General features: G+C 29.0%; 1 protein-coding gene across 1 annotated transcript; it reads left to right on the top strand.

The window, feature by feature from the left end:
* The first annotated feature begins 2,081 nt into the window (after nucleotides 1-2,081).
* Nucleotides 2,082-13,998, top strand: LOC107442496 (estradiol 17-beta-dehydrogenase 2). Its single transcript, XM_016056078.5, has 5 exons — nucleotides 2,082-2,468; nucleotides 4,380-4,592; nucleotides 4,965-5,147; nucleotides 8,197-8,329; nucleotides 12,814-13,998. Exons 1-5 carry the CDS (start codon nucleotides 2,246-2,248, stop codon nucleotides 13,160-13,162), a joined length of 1,101 nt encoding a protein of 366 aa, XP_015911564.3. The 5' UTR covers nucleotides 2,082-2,245; the 3' UTR covers nucleotides 13,163-13,998.
* The last annotated feature ends 4,470 nt before the right edge of the window (nucleotides 13,999-18,468 follow it).

The raw sequence follows: 18,468 nt of genomic DNA, 5'->3' as shown, positions 1-18,468 counted from the left end.
TTCTCAATTTTTTTTACTGTTACGGAGCTCTTAATGATCGAACATCATTTGGCGGAACCCCATACACATAAATTAAACTTATTAACAGCCGTGAACACATTGATCAAACAAATACTACCAATTATTTTGATAATATGTAATGTGAATAACGAAATTTTTTTCAACAATCGTTTAATCTATAAAGCTCTTAAAATAATAGCTTGTTTTTGTTGCCTACATTAGCTGAAAATAAAAAAAATAAAGTGGGTTATGGCTTTCGAAAAAAAAAATTCTTATAAACTTTGAGTATAGTGATCAAAGAAGCATAATTCTTGCATTTGGTCATTTTATTTTGAAAAGTACAATGAGAAAAACTGATCCGATTTTTTTACTGGCATTTCTTTTTTTACTGGCATTTCTTTTTTTACTGGCATTTTACGTAAGTAGTTTAATAAAAATAATCAAACTATCAAATAAATTATGTTTTGATATAAATATAATTACAAGTTTCAAATATTATTTCTGAATTAAAAAATTAAAATTTTTGGAACCCATGCGACCCTTCTTTGGAAATCCAAGGTTCCTTTTGGGAACCGTTGGTGTAGAAGCAACAATATCAATTCGATATTGAATACAAAATTGGAAATCATCATTTTTATTATATATTTTAAGAATCCTTGTCAAAGGCGAAGTTAAAAAAGCATGCACAATAGGGGTCACAAATTAATATTTAAGAGAAGAAAAACGAGAATTATGTGAAGATTGTTTACATTCAGACAACCAACCATATGATATGATTCAACAGAATATATATTCTTTCATTCGACTTTCGTCTTTTGAATAAGAAATTGAAATAGAATTGAATATTCCTTTTTACGAAGTAGATGGGAGATAAACTCTCATTCTATTTTGGTATTGTATTCTAGCGCGTGTATTCTCCAAACGTCTGACGATTAAGGTGATGAAAATATATAGTTTGCTGTGTTCAGCTTAGGAAACTAGAGAATTTATTCTCATCAAGTTTCAAAATTAGTTAAAAAGTTCATCAAAAGATGGTGCGATAACTAAGAAAAGCAAAAAAAGCAATGTTTTTAAAATGACCGCCATTTTTAGCAATGACATAGGGCACACAGAGTGCAAAATTAACAGCAGCTAGTGCAAATATTTAATTTCGAAAGGTCAGCAATGCAATTAAAAACAATACAAATATTTTTCTTACTGAGTGATGCCTTCTATTGACAGTTATTATTTTTTAAAACTAGTTTTATAGTTTTGTTTGAATAACTGATCTGCTAATCTGGTTTTGTAAGAAGAGCACAGTTAGGAATTCTTACGTTTTTCTTAATTAGCTTTTGCTTTTTATTTTTGAGCAATCAGTAAGTTAAATATAAACGTGTATTCAATTGTATTTTTTTAATGAAGCCATAATACTAATAATGTAAATAAATAGAAATCGGAGCAAAAAATAAATGATAACATTGTAAATAAACAGTAATATTGAAAAATAAAGAAATTCATATTTTAAAATAAACAATAAAATTACAAAATAAACAATAATGTTGTAAAATAAGCAACAATCAGCACAATGTAGCATCAGAATGACCCGGAAGTATAAGGAATAAAAAATGATAACGCCTTTTCTGTAGAAAACATCATTTTATGTAATAATTGTGATTAGTGCAATCAAGATAATTGACTACACTTATCAGTACTACTACACTTATTATTTGTGTTTTTATAATAATGATAAAGACAGTAGATCAGAAAATTTTCGATTGATCTATTAACTTATACTTGAAGGAGGTAAGTTCAGCGAACTAATTTCAGTTGTACGACGCAACCAGGAAAAATAATAAAGTACACGTATCAACTAATTATATTTTGGTTTTTTGTGTTTATAATAATGATAAAAACGGTAGATTAGAAAACTTTCGATTGATCCATGAGCTTGAAAATTAAGCTTGAAAAAAAGTTCAACTCACCGAGTTATTTTAAGTTGCAGTTCTTATCTTTTATTAGCTATCTGCAAACTAGTTATCAAGACATATTCGCTCAGATTAGAATTAAATATGATATAAATGATAACAGAAAAGACCTTCGATGAAATCTTTATTTCTAAAATTAGATAAGAGCTCGATACAAGTTAACGTTTCCTGAACATTATTTATTTTCTTGTAGAATTTTCAACCCTTTGAATGATTTTCTTTAATATGTATAGAATTTGAAAGTTATTATTTTATTTTAAACTAAATTTTCTTTATAAAGTATGAATTCTAATTACGTACTTGTTGTCGTCGTGCATTTTATTTGTACATTTGTTGTCCTTCGTACTCTTTTTCATGTCTGCCCAAGTTTTATAATTGAGTCCATTAACTGTGGAATGACATCAGCTTCTGCAGCTCTCATTGGATGGCTCACCTTTCGATTCACCAAAACAAAATGGTTAAATGATCGAGTTCAGCCGGATGGAAAAGCTGTTCTAATCACAGGTAATTTCAATTTTATTTCTAAAATCGTATAGAAGTCTTCATGTTGACCCAACTTGAAGCAAAGAAGAAGAGAGAAGAAAGATGCGTCCCTTCAGTTTGGAAACTTTACAGTGAGCCGAATAAGAAAGAATAACTTTTGCTCGAATGATCGTATTTTCACTTACTAAATAAGTTACAAAATCGAACACAAAAAAGTAATTTTTTTGACTACACATCTCTTTTTTTCAATTTTTGCAGATCTAAATTCTTACTGAAAAATCTGGCCTCAATAGATTTATCTGGAGAACGGACGGTGGTTTAGATAAACACACTATACCAATAAAAATAATAAAAATTAATACCTCTCCCCAGCGGTTCCAATTTTTTTTCTGACTGTGGAACCCTAAATGATCGACTTTATTTCAACGGAACCCGAATTTTATAGTTATTTGTAATTGAAAAATATTTTTTTTTTGCTCACAAATTTATTTGTGAATAAATTTGTGATTACATTAATTAACGAAGGACTGTTAATTATTTCGAAAATATGATCTACAGTTTATTAATTGAAAATATTTAGTAAAATATTGAAAATATTTAGTGAATAAGTGAAAAATTAAATTTTTTCATCATGTTGTATAACCAATTTCAGTTTTAAAAGGTTTGAATTTACAGGTCTGTAGAGGCACCTAAACTAGTTCATAATTTGATTCTAGCGCATGCATAAATTGAAAATGAAGGGGCTGAAATATGGTTTTCAATAAAATAAAAACCATAAGAAAATAAACTTGGAAAATGGTTATCAGAGAACATATTTCTTCATTGTTGAATTTAGTTATTTTTATTCAATGCTAAATACTGGTGGAATTTTCATAAATCCATATGTCTTCATGATTCATTCATTATATTGTTACTCGAAAAAACATTGTTTTTAAATTTCTTTCTTTACAAGCATTTCAATAGAATAATTTCGTAAAAATTACCGAAATATTAAATAAATAAAGGATTTTAATCGGATATAAATTTAGTTATAGGTTTCGAAAATCATAGCTAGTAGAAAAATATTATAACTCTCGGAACTTCTGCGACCCTTTCGTAGAAGCCTAGGGTTCCACGGAACTCCGTCTAGGAACAGCTGTTAATTTAACCTTTTAAGTATTTCTACATATCATGGAAAAATTTTAAGTGAAATTAAAACTTTTGCACTCAATCAGAAAACTCATTTATCCTCAGTTGATTCTGTGAAAAAGAATATTTTAATATTTGTTTTTATTATTTAGTTTAATGATGTACGAAAGAATTTTGACTTGTAAGACAAGCAAAATTTTACACAACTTTTTATATTACCTTCAATGATGCATCAATTCATCAACCAAAAGGCTCAAACGAATTGATGGATTATTATTATTATTATTATATGATTAGTTTGGAGGTCAACATATCTAGTCTATACTTATACGTTAAGTTCTCTATTGATTGATATAGGTCGTAGAAATTTAAAAAAAAAACTAACTTTAACTTGATTTTAGCTGAATTGACGACGAAGCTGGATTGACTTTAAGTTATTCTCAGTTCTATTAATGGCAGATTAATGCCTTAACCATCGTGCTATCACTGTTCATGGTTAAGCCACGATAGTTATCTCATTAAATATGTATAATCTCAGAAATAATCAATGAGATTATCATAAAACCAGTGATAAATGTGGTATGGGGATAAAGGTATATACAGTTTAAGAACTATAATGATAATATGTAATCGTTTTTTACATACTTAAATAACTCTTAGATGTTCTAAATTTATTTAGGGTATTTTTCAAACATTTAGTTATTAAAATAAAAGAGATTTTCTTGAAAATATTTTTGTAGATTGAAAGTACCTCTTCAAGGATATTAAAACTCATCAAAAAATGTCATCAATGTTTTATTTTAGGTTGTGATCGAGGATTTGGTCAGGCACTTGCTATTCGCTTAGATTCACTAGGTTACCATGTATTTGCAAGTTGTCTTTCACCATCTGATCCAGGAGTTCAGAATTTCAAGAATAAATGTTCCAGTCTTTTGCATGTTTTAGAAATGGATGTTACGAAGGAAAACAGTGTTCAGGCTGCGTTAGAATTCGTTAAAGAAAACCTGAGTACTTCAGGCAAGTAAATGTACACATTCTTCTTTTTTATTGCTACCTGAATACACGATTTTTGTATGTAAATAATAATTAAATTGGCATCAATTAACAAAACCCAATCATAAAGAAAACTATAAGGCATGTACCAAAACATTTAAGAAGTTTAAAAAAAATCAGCAAAATTTTTTGTCCTTCCTGAAGATTTTACATTATTCTATGTATGGTTTCCAAATAGTATACTTTCATAAGTCTGTCACAAAAAATGATTTAAGATTGTGCTTCTATTGATAAGTAAATTAGGATATTAATTTATTTGGAAGATTAAAAATGCAATCTCACTATTGCATTTACTACTTCCTTAATCCAGAACTTTCATCTCGTTTTGCTTTTCAGAGCTTTGGGCCGTCGTCAACAACGCTGGTATTTTTAAAGGACTTCCTGTTGAAATAGCTCCACTGCAAGATTTTAAAACTTGTCTTGAAGTTAATACTTACGGTCCATTAAGAGTCACCAAAGCCTTTTTACCTTTGTTGAGAAAGTCAAAAGGCAGATGTGTCAATTTGACAAGTATTGGTGGTAAGTATGATTTCTATTTCTAAGAGTTCATTTATTTAAAAATGCTTTTGAAATATTGAGTAGAAATTTACCTTTTTCTTTTAAATTTTTAACAAATTGGCTTCGGCTGATAGTGTTCCTCCCTTTACAAAATTACCTCTTTACATTGATTCTGACACAAAAGTAAGTCTTTTAAAAAGGCGCAAATGGATTATTTATGTTATTATTTAGTAAAATTCATTTCTTGAAACTTTTTTTTTTTAATTGCGTGGCTTGATGCCTAAGGTAAGTCAAAATTTTTTATTATAGCTTTAAATGCTTTTCTTTTTCTTCCTACCTTGGACAATCTAGCTGTTTCGATTCTGGTAAAAACGGAGCTTAAATGTTACATTTCTGCGTGATAAACAGATACAAAAACCAGTTTTTTTTTCGCTTGCAATTTGTGAATCAGGACTTAACTTTTTTTTCGAGAACCAACATATTTTTTCATAATTTTGAACTTTGATTAAGGGTTTAAATATCTAGTGTTTTCTTTGCATTAAGGTGGGGACTAAAGATCGTTATATACTTTTACAAATTTTTTATACCATTCTGAGAATAATTGTTTTTTTCCTATCAAGCAACTTTACTGATAATTTAATGCACTGTTCTTTTTTACATTAAAAATTTTAATCTTAGCTTTAGAGTTTTCTTTAAAATTCATTCACACAGATTTATATTTCAGCTTTAAAAGTGAAATTTTTCTGATATTCTTAAATAAAAGGTTTGAAACTATTGCAAAAAAAGTAGTAGATTTAAAAATAAAAGTAAAAAATATTCCAGCAGTTTCTCAAAAAAATGACGTCGAGGTTGAGAATTCTTACATGGGTTGGATAGGAACAGTAAAATCTTCTTTCTTCTACCATCAGCAGATCAGCCTAGTACAGACCAGAGCAGTCCCAACTTGTTGTCTTCATCTGGCTCGATCGATCAGACACTAGGTTTCTTCAGTAAAACCTCCTTAATTAATTTTAATTGAAATCCATAAAAATTTATATGGCTCGCTTCTTCTCACATCTTGCGTCAAATCTGAGGGGAATTATAAATCGACTATGTCAACTTACATCTACCGAAAAGTACCTCATGATAGAATCAAGTTAACATGTCTTATATACTAGTGATTTGGTATTTAATATTTATAGTGGTAGTTACACCACAAATGAAATGGATTACTCTTTAGGCAGAGGCCCCATAAAATGTTATCTGAGGTAGAGGCGTATTCCATTGCAGTCGGGATAATTGTCAGGAAAGGTATTGAGGTTATACTTAGCATTTAACCCAAATACAGGTTATTTTAATTCAAAATAGAAGTTTTATATTTTCTAGCTCGATTTAAAATTACAAACAGAAGGGGTATGAATTTTCAGTCTGATATCTCTTTTTGGCTTGAGCAGAAAAAAAACTTGAGGTCGTCGACTAATTTACCATAAGTGCAGAGATTCATGAACTTTTTCATTTATTTACGAAATGATTTTCTGGTTAAATTATTAACTGATTCACTAATTTATTGTTTCGGCAAGACACTAATTGTTCCATTCATCAATTCATTAGTTCTTGGATAACACTGATTCACTAATACTTTAGTTTATTGATTCTATTAATTTCTTTCCTCTCTTTTTTTCTTCCCTCGCTAAATGTAGCAAGAATCTTTCATAATGAAAAAGTTCCAGCAATAATAAAAAAAATACGCTAAATGACAGTATCTTAAGAGGACAATATCTTAAGAGGACAATATCTTAAGAGGACAATATCTTAACTGACAATATCTTTCTTTCACCTCCATTGGTTATTTTGTATTTAAAATTAAGAGGAAAGTGAGTTCAGATAAATTTAGAAAAAAAAACAAAGTTTCAAATGCAGGAAAATGTTTTCAAAATATGAAAATACCAAAAAATCATTGCAGGATTACTTCCACGGTGCGTAATCCTTCCAGAATATGTTTGCATTTTGATGCTTTGAAAAACACTTTTCAGCATTTGGTTTAATCTAGGTTTACGTCAACTTAATTTTCTCTAACTCAAAAATATAAATTCAGGTGAAACAGAATTTGACATGAAATGTTTCTCCTACTATACAGGGTCCTCTTAATATGTTGATACCCTCTTTCCAAGATTAGAGTATTTAATCTTGTATTTAATGTAGTTAGATAGTTATATGAGATGCGTCTAACAAGCTGTGATTGGCTATGAATCAAAATTCAACAAAAAAAAAAAAAAAAAAAAACAGAACAAAAACTGTTGTGTGAGTTATGCATGATATTACATGCTAAATAAGCTATGAATCTATTGATAAAACTTCAGTTCTTTTGCTTAAATGTTATTTCTAGCATTTTGAAAATGAGCTAAAGATACAGTTATATTTTCATATCTAAGGAACTGAACAACCCGTATAATAATTTGTTAAAACTTGGTGCGATTTCGTGTCTTTTGGTGGGGAATAAAATGAAAAGTAACACATTGTTAAATACTGTTGCTATAGAAACAATGAAACTTCTTTAAAGGATATTGTTCTTTAATTTTATAATTTCAGTTGAATGGATACCTGCAAGCAACGTCATCGTTGGTAAATCGTGGCATTTGTCGATTCAGAAGGCGGTCAAGTTCGACACACACGCGTGATGTCACTTGGTATTCAATTAAATCTGACTCAAACCACATGGTTAAGCACAATCTTTCCATTCCTTCTCGAGTTGCAAATAACCAATTATACCAATTTTTTGCAGTTTGAATTTCTAAATATACAAAATATTATCAATAAAATTTAAATAATAATGTGAAACCAAAATGAAACGGAAAGGTTTTTACACTGTGAAAGAAAGCGAGATTTAAGGAAAACTACGCCTAATATTATAACCGACACCTCTACCTTTTATTCTTTCGAATCTCCGATTTTGGACAATTTCGAAGCTGCTGGTCGTAACTCTCTACAATCGTTAGGTACCAAGAGTTTACTCCAAACTAACGAAATTTATTAAATTTATTATAAAATGAAATTTGAACGAATGTGATAATTTTTAGCTCTTACTTTGCAGGCAGAATATCACTACCTGGATCAACACCTTACACAGTGAGTAAATTTGCGACAGTAGGGTTCAACGACTGTTTAAGACAAGAAATGGATGCCTGGGGTGTTTCGGTTATATCTGTAGAACCGGAAATATTTAAGTAAGTGCAGGATTTGTATTGATATTTTATAAACTAAAGGATGACTTAAAATTCACGGAAGATTTTAATTTCGCGTCATTTTGTGCGAAAAAAAAATGTTGATGAAAAGCAAAAGCTGATAGTTAAGGTATATTAAAAATAGAGCTTTTATTGTAGTAGAATATATTTGAACAATCTTGGGTCATTCCCTGGTTGCGTAATTACTCATTTTGTCGAACAAAATTGGCCGTCCAAATAATGCGACATAACACCATAAGATTTTCTGTCCTTGCTTTTCTCCTTCGTTTTTGATGTCTAAAATTTAGGCTAGCAAAAACTCACGACCATCCATACATTGAAGAAAAACATAAAGCTCTATATCAACGAAATTCAGCCACATTTATTTAAAACGGCTATTGAAAGTTCAAAAAAAAAATTACGTTTGTGCCAGAAAAGCGAAAAGGCCGTTTACCAGACAAGTTATTTCATAATAACCGTAATGTACAGTGCCTTCATTATACTGTATACTTTCGATCTTGTTGTCATTTTATGTTATATAATGATAAAATTTAAATCTATATTAATGAAAAATCGTGACTTTCAGTTATGTAGAAGTTACTTTTTGCATGAATTTTGAAACACTCTTTACTAACGGACAGATCCAGTCCACAAAAGTTTTTGGCCATTGTTGTGGTCGTCCATTAAGGCAGAGGGAGTGCTATTGTTCTTATTTTCCAGTGGTGCCCTCTATGGCCAAGAATTCGTATTCTGCCACACCCATACGTCACACCTGTTTACAGGGCGGACCCATTCATACATCTATTCATTCATCCACAGACGGTAATTTTGACCTGAATCAGAGAACGATGAAACTCCAATTCAATACCCCATGTTATAGGAACATGGAGGGCTTTGTGACCCGAGGCATTTAACGTGCACCAGTCACCATTTAATACGCGGGGAGTCCTGACTCCCCGTGTAGTCCTGACTCCCCATGCTGGACTCCCGTTCGTGAGAACGGCAGTTCAGCGCCCTGCTAACCAGGCTGTCCCGGCCGGTAAAATTTTTACCTAACTGTTATTTTAGTAAAGTGCTCTTCGATTTATTTTCCCAATGTATTAGTAATGACCTTACCGTTGATGTAATGTTAAATCAAAGTTAATTACTAATTAATCGCCTTTAGTATGTTTGCAAATTATTTAAAAAATGCACTTAGTTTTTTTGGGGAACACTAAATACACAAATATACATTTAGGTGGGAATTGTACTTATTGCTGTTTGGATAATATTTCGTTGATGCTCTTTTTTTAATATCCAAGGAAATTACTAAGATCATTCACTGACAGGGATATAAAATTTTTTAATAATAGCCTGCGTTGAAGCTAGTTTTCAAACTATTAGACCTTCCATCTTCTATAAAGAAACTTTTGATTAAAAGACATTCTTTTCACTTGGTAAGGGAATACTTAGACCTCCAAATTGTAAATGATTTAAGGGGAAAAAATTCTTTCGATTAATGAAATTCTTTGAAATCGATATAGTATTTTTAAAATGTTACTTTAAATTGAATATATAAGATAGCTTATTTAAAGCGTCTTCATGCATAAGTGAAGACAAAATACATATTATTACACGATAAAATTTACAAAAAGCAAATAACAGTAGACATGTTTCCAGGGCTTCATAAATAGATGCTTTCTTTCAAGGCTTTCCCAGATGTGAATAAGAAGAAAGAAAAGTGATTTGAAATAAAAAACAAACGTAAAAATGCCTACCAAAAGATTAAAATTAAAGGTGAGAAACTGAACTAGAAGACTAGAAGCTTTAAAAGCATGTCGGCAGTTATTTGCTATTTACGTATTTTTGAAGCGAATGAAGTTTTTGATCACGTAAAATCTTACTACTTCAGTTTCATGTGATTATTCGTTTAACCTATTCATAATACTTACTTAACACATAATTTATTAAACGATAGAATTTCGTTTGATATTTTGCCAAAAAATTTAAAAACAATCAGAATTTAATATGGTATACAAAATTAAATACAAGATGGTTTTTCTAATTTTACGTAGCACAAAAGTTCTTTAAACCTACACAAATAAAATTACAACATCCGCAAGACATTGGAACATGAAGAAAGTTAACGGAACTTTTCAAAGAAGAAATTCAATTGATAAAAATCAGTTTTATCAACTTTGAAAAAGTGCATTTATTGAAGAAATTTATCATTTAAGCAATCTTCTTACAGAAATTTCATTCGTTAAATGTATTTTAGTTTCTCTGCATTATATAAGCACTTGCAAGGAAAAACTACTTTTACATAGATACCTGTGTTTGATGAAGAAATCCGCCATTACGTAATTTTCCCATAGCAAATTCATCGCCAAAATGTATTTTAGTTTCACTGCATTATAAGTAATTGGAAGGAAAAACAACTTTTACAGAGATACGTATGTTTGATGAAGAAATCCGTCATTACGTAATTTTCCCATAGCAAATTCATCGCCAAAATGTATTTTAGTTTCACTGCATTATAAGTAATTGGAAGGAAAAACAACTTTTACAGAGATACGTATGTTTGATGAAGAAATCCGTCATTGAGTAATTTTCCCATAGCAAATTCGTCGCCAAAATGTATTTTAGTTTCACTGCATTATAAGTAATTGGAAGCAAAAACAACTTTTACAGAGATACGTGTGTTTGATGAAGAAATCCGCCATTACGTAATTTTCCCATAGCAAATTCATCGCCAAAATGTATTTTAGTTTCACTGCATTATAAGTAATTGGAAGGAAAAACAACTTTTACAGAGATACGTATGTTTGATGAAGAAATCCGTCATTACGTAATTTTACCATAGCAAATTCATCGCCAAAATGTATTTTAGTTTCACTGCATTATAAGTAATTGGAAGGAAAAACAACTTTTACAGAGATAAGTGTGTTTGATGAAGAAATCCGTCATTACGTAATTTTCCCATAGCAAATTCATCGCCAAAATGTATTTTAGTTTCACTGCATTATAAGTAATTGGAAGGAAAAACAACTTTTACAGAGAAACGTGTGTTTGATGAAGAAATCCGTCATTGAGTAATTTTCCCATAGCAAATTCATCGCCAAAATGTATTTTAGTTTCACTGCATTATAAGTAATTGGAAGGAAAAACAACTTTTACAGAGATACGTGTGTTTGATGAAGAAATCCGTCATTACGTAATTTTCCCATAGCAAATTCATCGCCAAAATGTATTTTAGTTTCACTGCATTATAAGTACTTGGAAGGAAAAGCGACTTTTACAGGGATTGATGAAGAAATCCGTCATTCAGTAATTTTTCCACAGCAAAGTCTAATATATTTTAGTTTTGCTGCATTTTCGTAGAGCATTGTTTTGGACAAAGTTTAAATTATGCGTTTAAGAAAATGGACATAGCTTGACTTAAAATTCATGTACTGCATTTTCCTTTTTAAGATATTTCAGTGATAAAATGAGGTTAGTAATGCAAATTAGCAAATTTACAGAAGGCAATGTGGCATTTATTGTGTAATTTTCCCCCTTTTAATTTTAATAAATGTTGTTTTATAATAACTATGTACACAATCCAAAATTCGTAGGGAAATATTTTGTTTAGGACTATGTTTAAATTGTACATTTAAGAGAATGAGCATAGCTGAATAAAAAATGGATGTAGATAAAAATTGCATTTGAGAATAGACAAATTGGGTTGTATTTGACGTCATTGTAATGCAACGTTTGAGGCAAGATTGAAACAAGTCAAACTTACCTTTAAAACTTTTATGCTAATATTATTTAATTTTTTTTGCTTTTCATATTACTACTAATTATACACTGAGGAAATTATAAGCATTACATTTATCCTTGTTTCTTAACTTCCTTCATTTCCTAAATTTAATCATTCCTAATCCCTTTTTAAATATCAGTTAATTAATTTTAATTAAATTTTATAAAGAGTGAATGCAAATATTTCTATTCTCAATAAAAGTAATGGCTAACTTTTTATTCCAATTGCAAGGGTATAACAAGTTATTATTCAGTGCCACAACAACTGAGCATCAAAATCTGTTTTTGACCTTTCTCTCTTCAACCACATAATATGGTTCATTTTAATTTGCAACGAAATTTTTGACCTTAGATCTTCGACCGAATTATTTAAATATTAAGATGAGATATCGTGAGGTTTGCTGAATTGGCTTTGCTTTTGGCATTGTTCCTATAATAGATCTGTCTTGTACTCTAAAATCATAGATTAAATAACTGATCTTATTCATAGTATGCAAAATTTATGATTTTAATTGAAATGTCACATGCAGGTAGATAACAATATTCTTTTTATTAGCATCTAGATATCTATCAACTACCACTTATTTCCTATTACATATATTTTATGCAGTATTAAATACATTATTTTACTTTTGTCTTTTTCCAGCTATTTTTTATTACTTATAAATATCAGAAAATATTTTAATTGTATTTTTTCTTCATTACAGAACTGCCATGGCAGATCCAAAGCTATTTTTCAAGCACATCGAAGAGAATTTGAGTAATTTAGATAAAACCGTTAAAGACGATTATGGAGAGGAATATTTTAAATCCATAAGAAAGTTAACAAGAATCGTCCTTGATCTTGCTTCACCTAAAATTGAAAAAGTAGTCGACGATTTGGAGTCTGCAATTACGCTTGAATATCCAGATCGGGTGTACACGCCTTGTAGAAATTTATTATTTAAATTTTTGCTGTCCGTTCACAAAGTTTTGACTCTGGTTGTACAAGACACTATCATAAAAGTCTTTACATTCTTTTTCTTATTTAAACACTTGAAACCAGGAACAATGTAGCTGAATTAAATTTTTATGCTTACAAAATAGTATTTAGCCTCCTTTAAATAAACAAATATTAAAAAAAAAATACATGATTTAAATACAGTGAAGTTTAAAACATATATTCCATACAATTTAAATAGCAGAAATAATTTTTTAAGACAGATATACTTCATAAATAATTCAAGTTGTCTGTAGAACTATATCATTGTTAAGTATAAGAAAAAACGTCGTAATTCTAGTGAACATCAACTCTTCAATCGTTGATCAAAATTTTATTGAAGTTCTCCAGCTACTGCTAGGTCATTTCTATATCGAACATGTAATTTTAGTGAACGAATATTTGTTTAAAACTTTGGCTATCTTATACAATAAACAACAAGAAAACACAAGTTAGACAAATAGTAAGAAAGTAGACGGGATATTCCTATGTCTTGCAGTAGAAAAGCATATAGCGTCCTCTACTACTGTAGAAATCACTATACAACTTTGCTTGAGATACTCTAAAATTTAAATTACTAAGTACTGTTAATAATAAGTTATTAACAGATATTTGTAATTTGAACACATGAAATTAAATTAATCTTTATCACTAATATTTTTCATACTAAAAACCACCCCAACATTGTCGGTCAAGTTGGTCATAGAGGTTAAAATCTATAAATGTGAGACCAGTGGCATAAATGCATTTTTTAAACAGTGACGATATTTAAAGGGGTATCCTATATTGTTATTATATGCATGTATGATACATAAATATAATGTATGCATCACATATACATGCTTCTAAACATAGGCAGCTTCAATATCCTCTTATGCTTTGTACATTGAAAATAAAATATTTTGAGGTGTTTAATGTTTTTTTCTTTCTTTTAAGATTGTCTCTTTTTTCTTTGTGTCAAAGTGTAAGAAATTGCAAACAAAGAAATGCACTTTTTTAAGCGTTTTTACCGCTAGCATTAATATTAACAGTAACAATAATTCATATTAAATCACTGACGCTTTGCAACAGTTTTTCATTCCATCGCAAACTATTTTCAAGACAAAAACAACAACTCTTCAGTTTTCCATCATATGGTGCGAATCTCATTAGGCAATACATACTCGTAGTCTCTTTTCTATACCTATACACCACTGTTATAACAAGAACTGAAACTGTTTGAAAGATATAGAGAACTGATACAGACTTTATTACACACACTGTGTATATAAATATACACATAAGTGTAAGAGATAAAAATTACCTTATATAAAACATAGAATTCAAACAAAACATCTAAATGTAGAAAAGTTTATTAAAGTGTAAAGTACAGAAATAACTTATATCAAGTACAAAACAAAAGCACATTAATAGGACTAGAATAATAGAATGCATTGTCTACATAATTCAAACTAAGAACATCAAGTTCAGTCTAGTAAAATGTGATTCAATTACATCTAAATATAAATCAAAAAAATATTGTATACAATTGTAAATACTAGTAAAAAATGACTAGAATATTTACTATATTCTACTATCATAGAAAAATGATTTAAATAAAAAAAATCTAACTACACCTTTATGTAAGAAAAAATTCTCTCAACGTAAATAAAAATGTAAAAGTGTACAACTATATTTCGAAAAATGACAATAAATTCATATCACATTTGTAAAAAAAATAGTTTGCTGAATGTATAAATATAAGCCAAATAATGAAATGTAGGAATTCTACAGAAATACACTCAACTTAAAGAATACTAGTTTTTAGGCATTGTAAGTAATAATTCAATTAATTTCATACTATGTCTAAAGGTGAATATTTCTTTATATATTTGCTTTATATATAGTACTATATATTATTTTTTATATAAATAACAGCATTTTTCTTTCATTTTCTCCCAAGATATTGTATATAATACCAAATGCACTGAAAACAATGTATGAAATAAAAGCATTGATAATGTTTTTATTGAAAAATTTGCCTTACACAAATCGGTGTATTCTATAAGTAAAGTGATAAAAGAAAGTTTCTAAAACAGAATTGGAAAAATTCACAAAACTTAATCGCAAACTTTTTAATTTTCAGTTGTTTTAAATATTTTAAACAAAAAAACTAAATTTTGGAGGATTCTTTTTTTCCCCTGCAGAAACTAGGTATTTACGAAGTCAATTTAACTTGAGTCCATTCAAGGAAGACATGAAATTTATAAAAACTCAAGCTGTTTTAATTATAATAATTGTCAGGAAAAAGAATGAAAGTTGGTGAGAAATTTAAGTCAACTCATTCATGTTTTTATTACTTTGTCGGTCCATTATTCTACCTTTACAGTAAAACTATTTAATTCTTAGTAAAATGGTATTTTGTATAATTATGACTTAGTTTGGATACTTCGCACTTTGCTGAAATTTACTAGGCATTTCATAAAATATCAGAAGATAAAAAAAATGCGCATACAAATTTTAAACGCATAAAAAAATATATATACAAATCTCTTTGAATTAATTGAAATTTTGATGATAAATATGATAAATGCAGATTATTTTGCAAAATTAAGGATATTCAGAAATCATGTTAATACAAATCATATAAAAGATGATCATAAAGTATCAGATTAAAAATAATAATGGTTAAAATAAAATTCTATTTGGTAAATGATGAAGAAGAGCATCAAAAATGATCTTTTTCTATTATCGCTACAGCTCTGAAAAGGAACACAAGAAAAAGTGGCACAAGAAATTTAAAAAAACAAGATTGTTTTTATTTATGCATCACCTTTAAAATTTTGAGAAAATACGAAATTGGAGCATTTAACAAATTTTTTTAGAATCCCATTGTTCGGATTGTAAGGTTGAAAAATTATAGGGAAAAGTTTTACTGGTGATTTTTTTAGTAATAAATATTATTATTGAAAACATGCTGGGAATTGAAATTTTTTTAATAAAATAAATTATCTGAAACTTAATGCGTATGTGGTAGGTAACTCTTTTAAATTTTACTGAGTTGAATTAACAATTTAACGTTTCGATAAATAAGTCAGTGACATTCATTGGTTAAATAACCTGTTGCTTAATTAATAGAAAACTATAAATAGAATCAAAATGTTTGAATTCCTTCCTATGGATGTTTAATCCTATGGATTTAAGTGGATACCTTTTAAGCATTTCGAACATTGCAAATATTGTAAAACATAAATTAGCTGAAAGCCATAAAACTTCGCATTTTTAAATTTAAAAATTACATAAAACAAATAAATATTTTGTAAATTTACATTTTGATTATTAAATATAAATAATTTATTTAGTGTAGTGTAGCAAACTTTTATGTATCTTTTCCTATCAGTTCTTTTATTTCAGTAACAGTCTCTTTTTATAAAAACTAATCAATTTTATCTTATTTTATTTTATAACCGTCGTTGAATAGCCGACCCAATTTTATGGGTTTACGACTACTAAGTTCAACTCCGTAGCCTTGTAATTTTGAACCAAATCTGGAAGAAAAGGGAACTCCTGGATCGAGTATTGGGAGAAATTTTGCCTTCGTGGAGGACTTTTTGATGGAGCTAACGGTATTTGCGTTACATGGAGAAGAAGACCACGAGAACCTCCCACGGTTATCCTGATGGCAAGGGAACTTTAACCAATGATCCGTCTGCCACTCAAGATATTTCACGTCAGCACTGTGGTCGGTGCAAGCCGGATGCGGAATTCGTATCGACTGGGATTCGAACCCGGTTCGCCTCATTGGAAGGTGAACGCTCTATTCCCTGAGCCATCGCGGCTCAGTAATACCAATTAGCAAATTTACTGAAGACGATGTGGCATTTATTGTGTAATTTTTCCCCTTTTAATTTTAAATTGCGGGGGGGGGTATGCAGAGGATAAACTAACTCATTAATTGTGCTAAATTATTTTTTTTATGATTCGCGAAATATTGTTAGAGATGAGCTCTTTGAAAAAATGAGTTCAAATCTTTAAAAAATTTTAATTTTTTTAACTATGTTGATGTATATTAAATTGTAAAAAAATATAAAAAATGTCAATATTTAGACTCAAACGAAAACATATTACAGCGGATCATAGAGTTTAAATAGCAAGGTTAAAGAATCCCCACAAAAAAGTTAAAAGATAATAAATTCGTAATGATTTAGTTTTCGTCTGCTTTCTAGGGTCTTAGTTTTTGCTTCATCAAAGGAAAACAAATGGCCAATATGAAAATTATATAAATCATCATTTAAAAAATACACATGCTTTATAACATTTATAAAATAACAAGTATTTTTCCGAATTTGAATTTTTAAAGAAGTTAGCTGCAACTAATATAAGATTTCACTCTTGAAACTACTGATCATGCATGAAATATTCTACTACCCTACGCCTGAGCTCAAGAATTTGCACTTCATATGACTTGCGAATGATACTAAGTAAACTTGGTTTCTAGTAAAACGAATGGTTATTATTTACTCACTCATTTCGTTAGTTTATTAAAAAAATAATTTAAAAAATTAAAAGAAAGGAAAATTTAGGTTTATAATACCCCAAATTAAACAAGAGTAACAATTGTTGCAGTTTTTAACTCTGATATTCTTCTCATGAGATAATTTCTTTTGTAGACGATTTTGTCCGTTTTTTATTATTAGTTAAAGCCAGCTTACTCATTCTTGTAATTTTTGCATTTTATATTTGAAATTTTTTAACTCTGACATTCTTCTCATGAGATAACTTCTTTTTCAGACTATTTTGTCCGTTTTTTATTATTAGTTTAAGCCAGCTTACGCATTCTTGTAATTTTTGCATTTTATATTTGAAATTTTAAAGTCGAATGACATGCATGAAATGATCCCTAGTCCAAAGAATCAAAGTTAAATAGTTGCAAGGCCGATTGTGTCGAAAAGAATTAACTACTTCGGTGCAATGAAACAACTATCAATGAATTATTAGCGAAAATATATGAATGAAATTTTACTCTATCCTCGCGTAAATCAAGCCCTCGTAAGTTAACCACATTCAAAGATTAATCGCCCCATTTACATATTTCTTCATTGTCACCAAATTTTTTTTTTTGAAAACAATTAATTTTAATTTTTTGCGGCTGCTACCAAATAAAAACTGTTGAAACTTCAGATTTTGATATCGAAAAATACGTAAATTAATACGATATGAGATATAAATAAATTTATATCTCATAATTCAGAATTTTTTCATCCACAATGAAAATAAATAATAAAGAATAATAAATATTTATTAAAAATTAGTTTTTGCATGAAATTATTTTGGGATAAATGGGTCTTATAAGGAGTGCAATTTTCTTTGAATTGCTTAATTAGTTTTAAAAGTATGACTAGAA

This window comes from Parasteatoda tepidariorum, chromosome 2 (assembly GCF_982258835.1).
Source record: "Parasteatoda tepidariorum strain Cologne lab strain chromosome 2, Ptep-v5.0, whole genome shotgun sequence".
Taxonomy (NCBI): domain Eukaryota; kingdom Metazoa; phylum Arthropoda; class Arachnida; order Araneae; family Theridiidae; genus Parasteatoda; species Parasteatoda tepidariorum.
This window is presented reverse-complemented; position numbering and strand designations above follow the sequence as displayed.

What these genes read in the sequence shown, in the direction of transcription:
- LOC107442496 (XM_016056078.5), top strand. Translation starts at nt 2,246, where the DNA reads ATGAATTCTAATTACGTACTTGTTGTCGTCGTGCATTTTATTTGTACA. An exon ending in AGAAAACCTGAGTACTTCAG is followed by an intron (nt 4,593 to 4,964) that starts GCAAGTAAATGT and finishes TTTGCTTTTCAG; the next exon opens with AGCTTTGGGCCGTCGTCAAC. An exon ending in GTAGAACCGGAAATATTTAA is followed by an intron (nt 8,330 to 12,813) that starts GTAAGTGCAGGA and finishes TCTTCATTACAG; the next exon opens with AACTGCCATGGCAGATCCAA.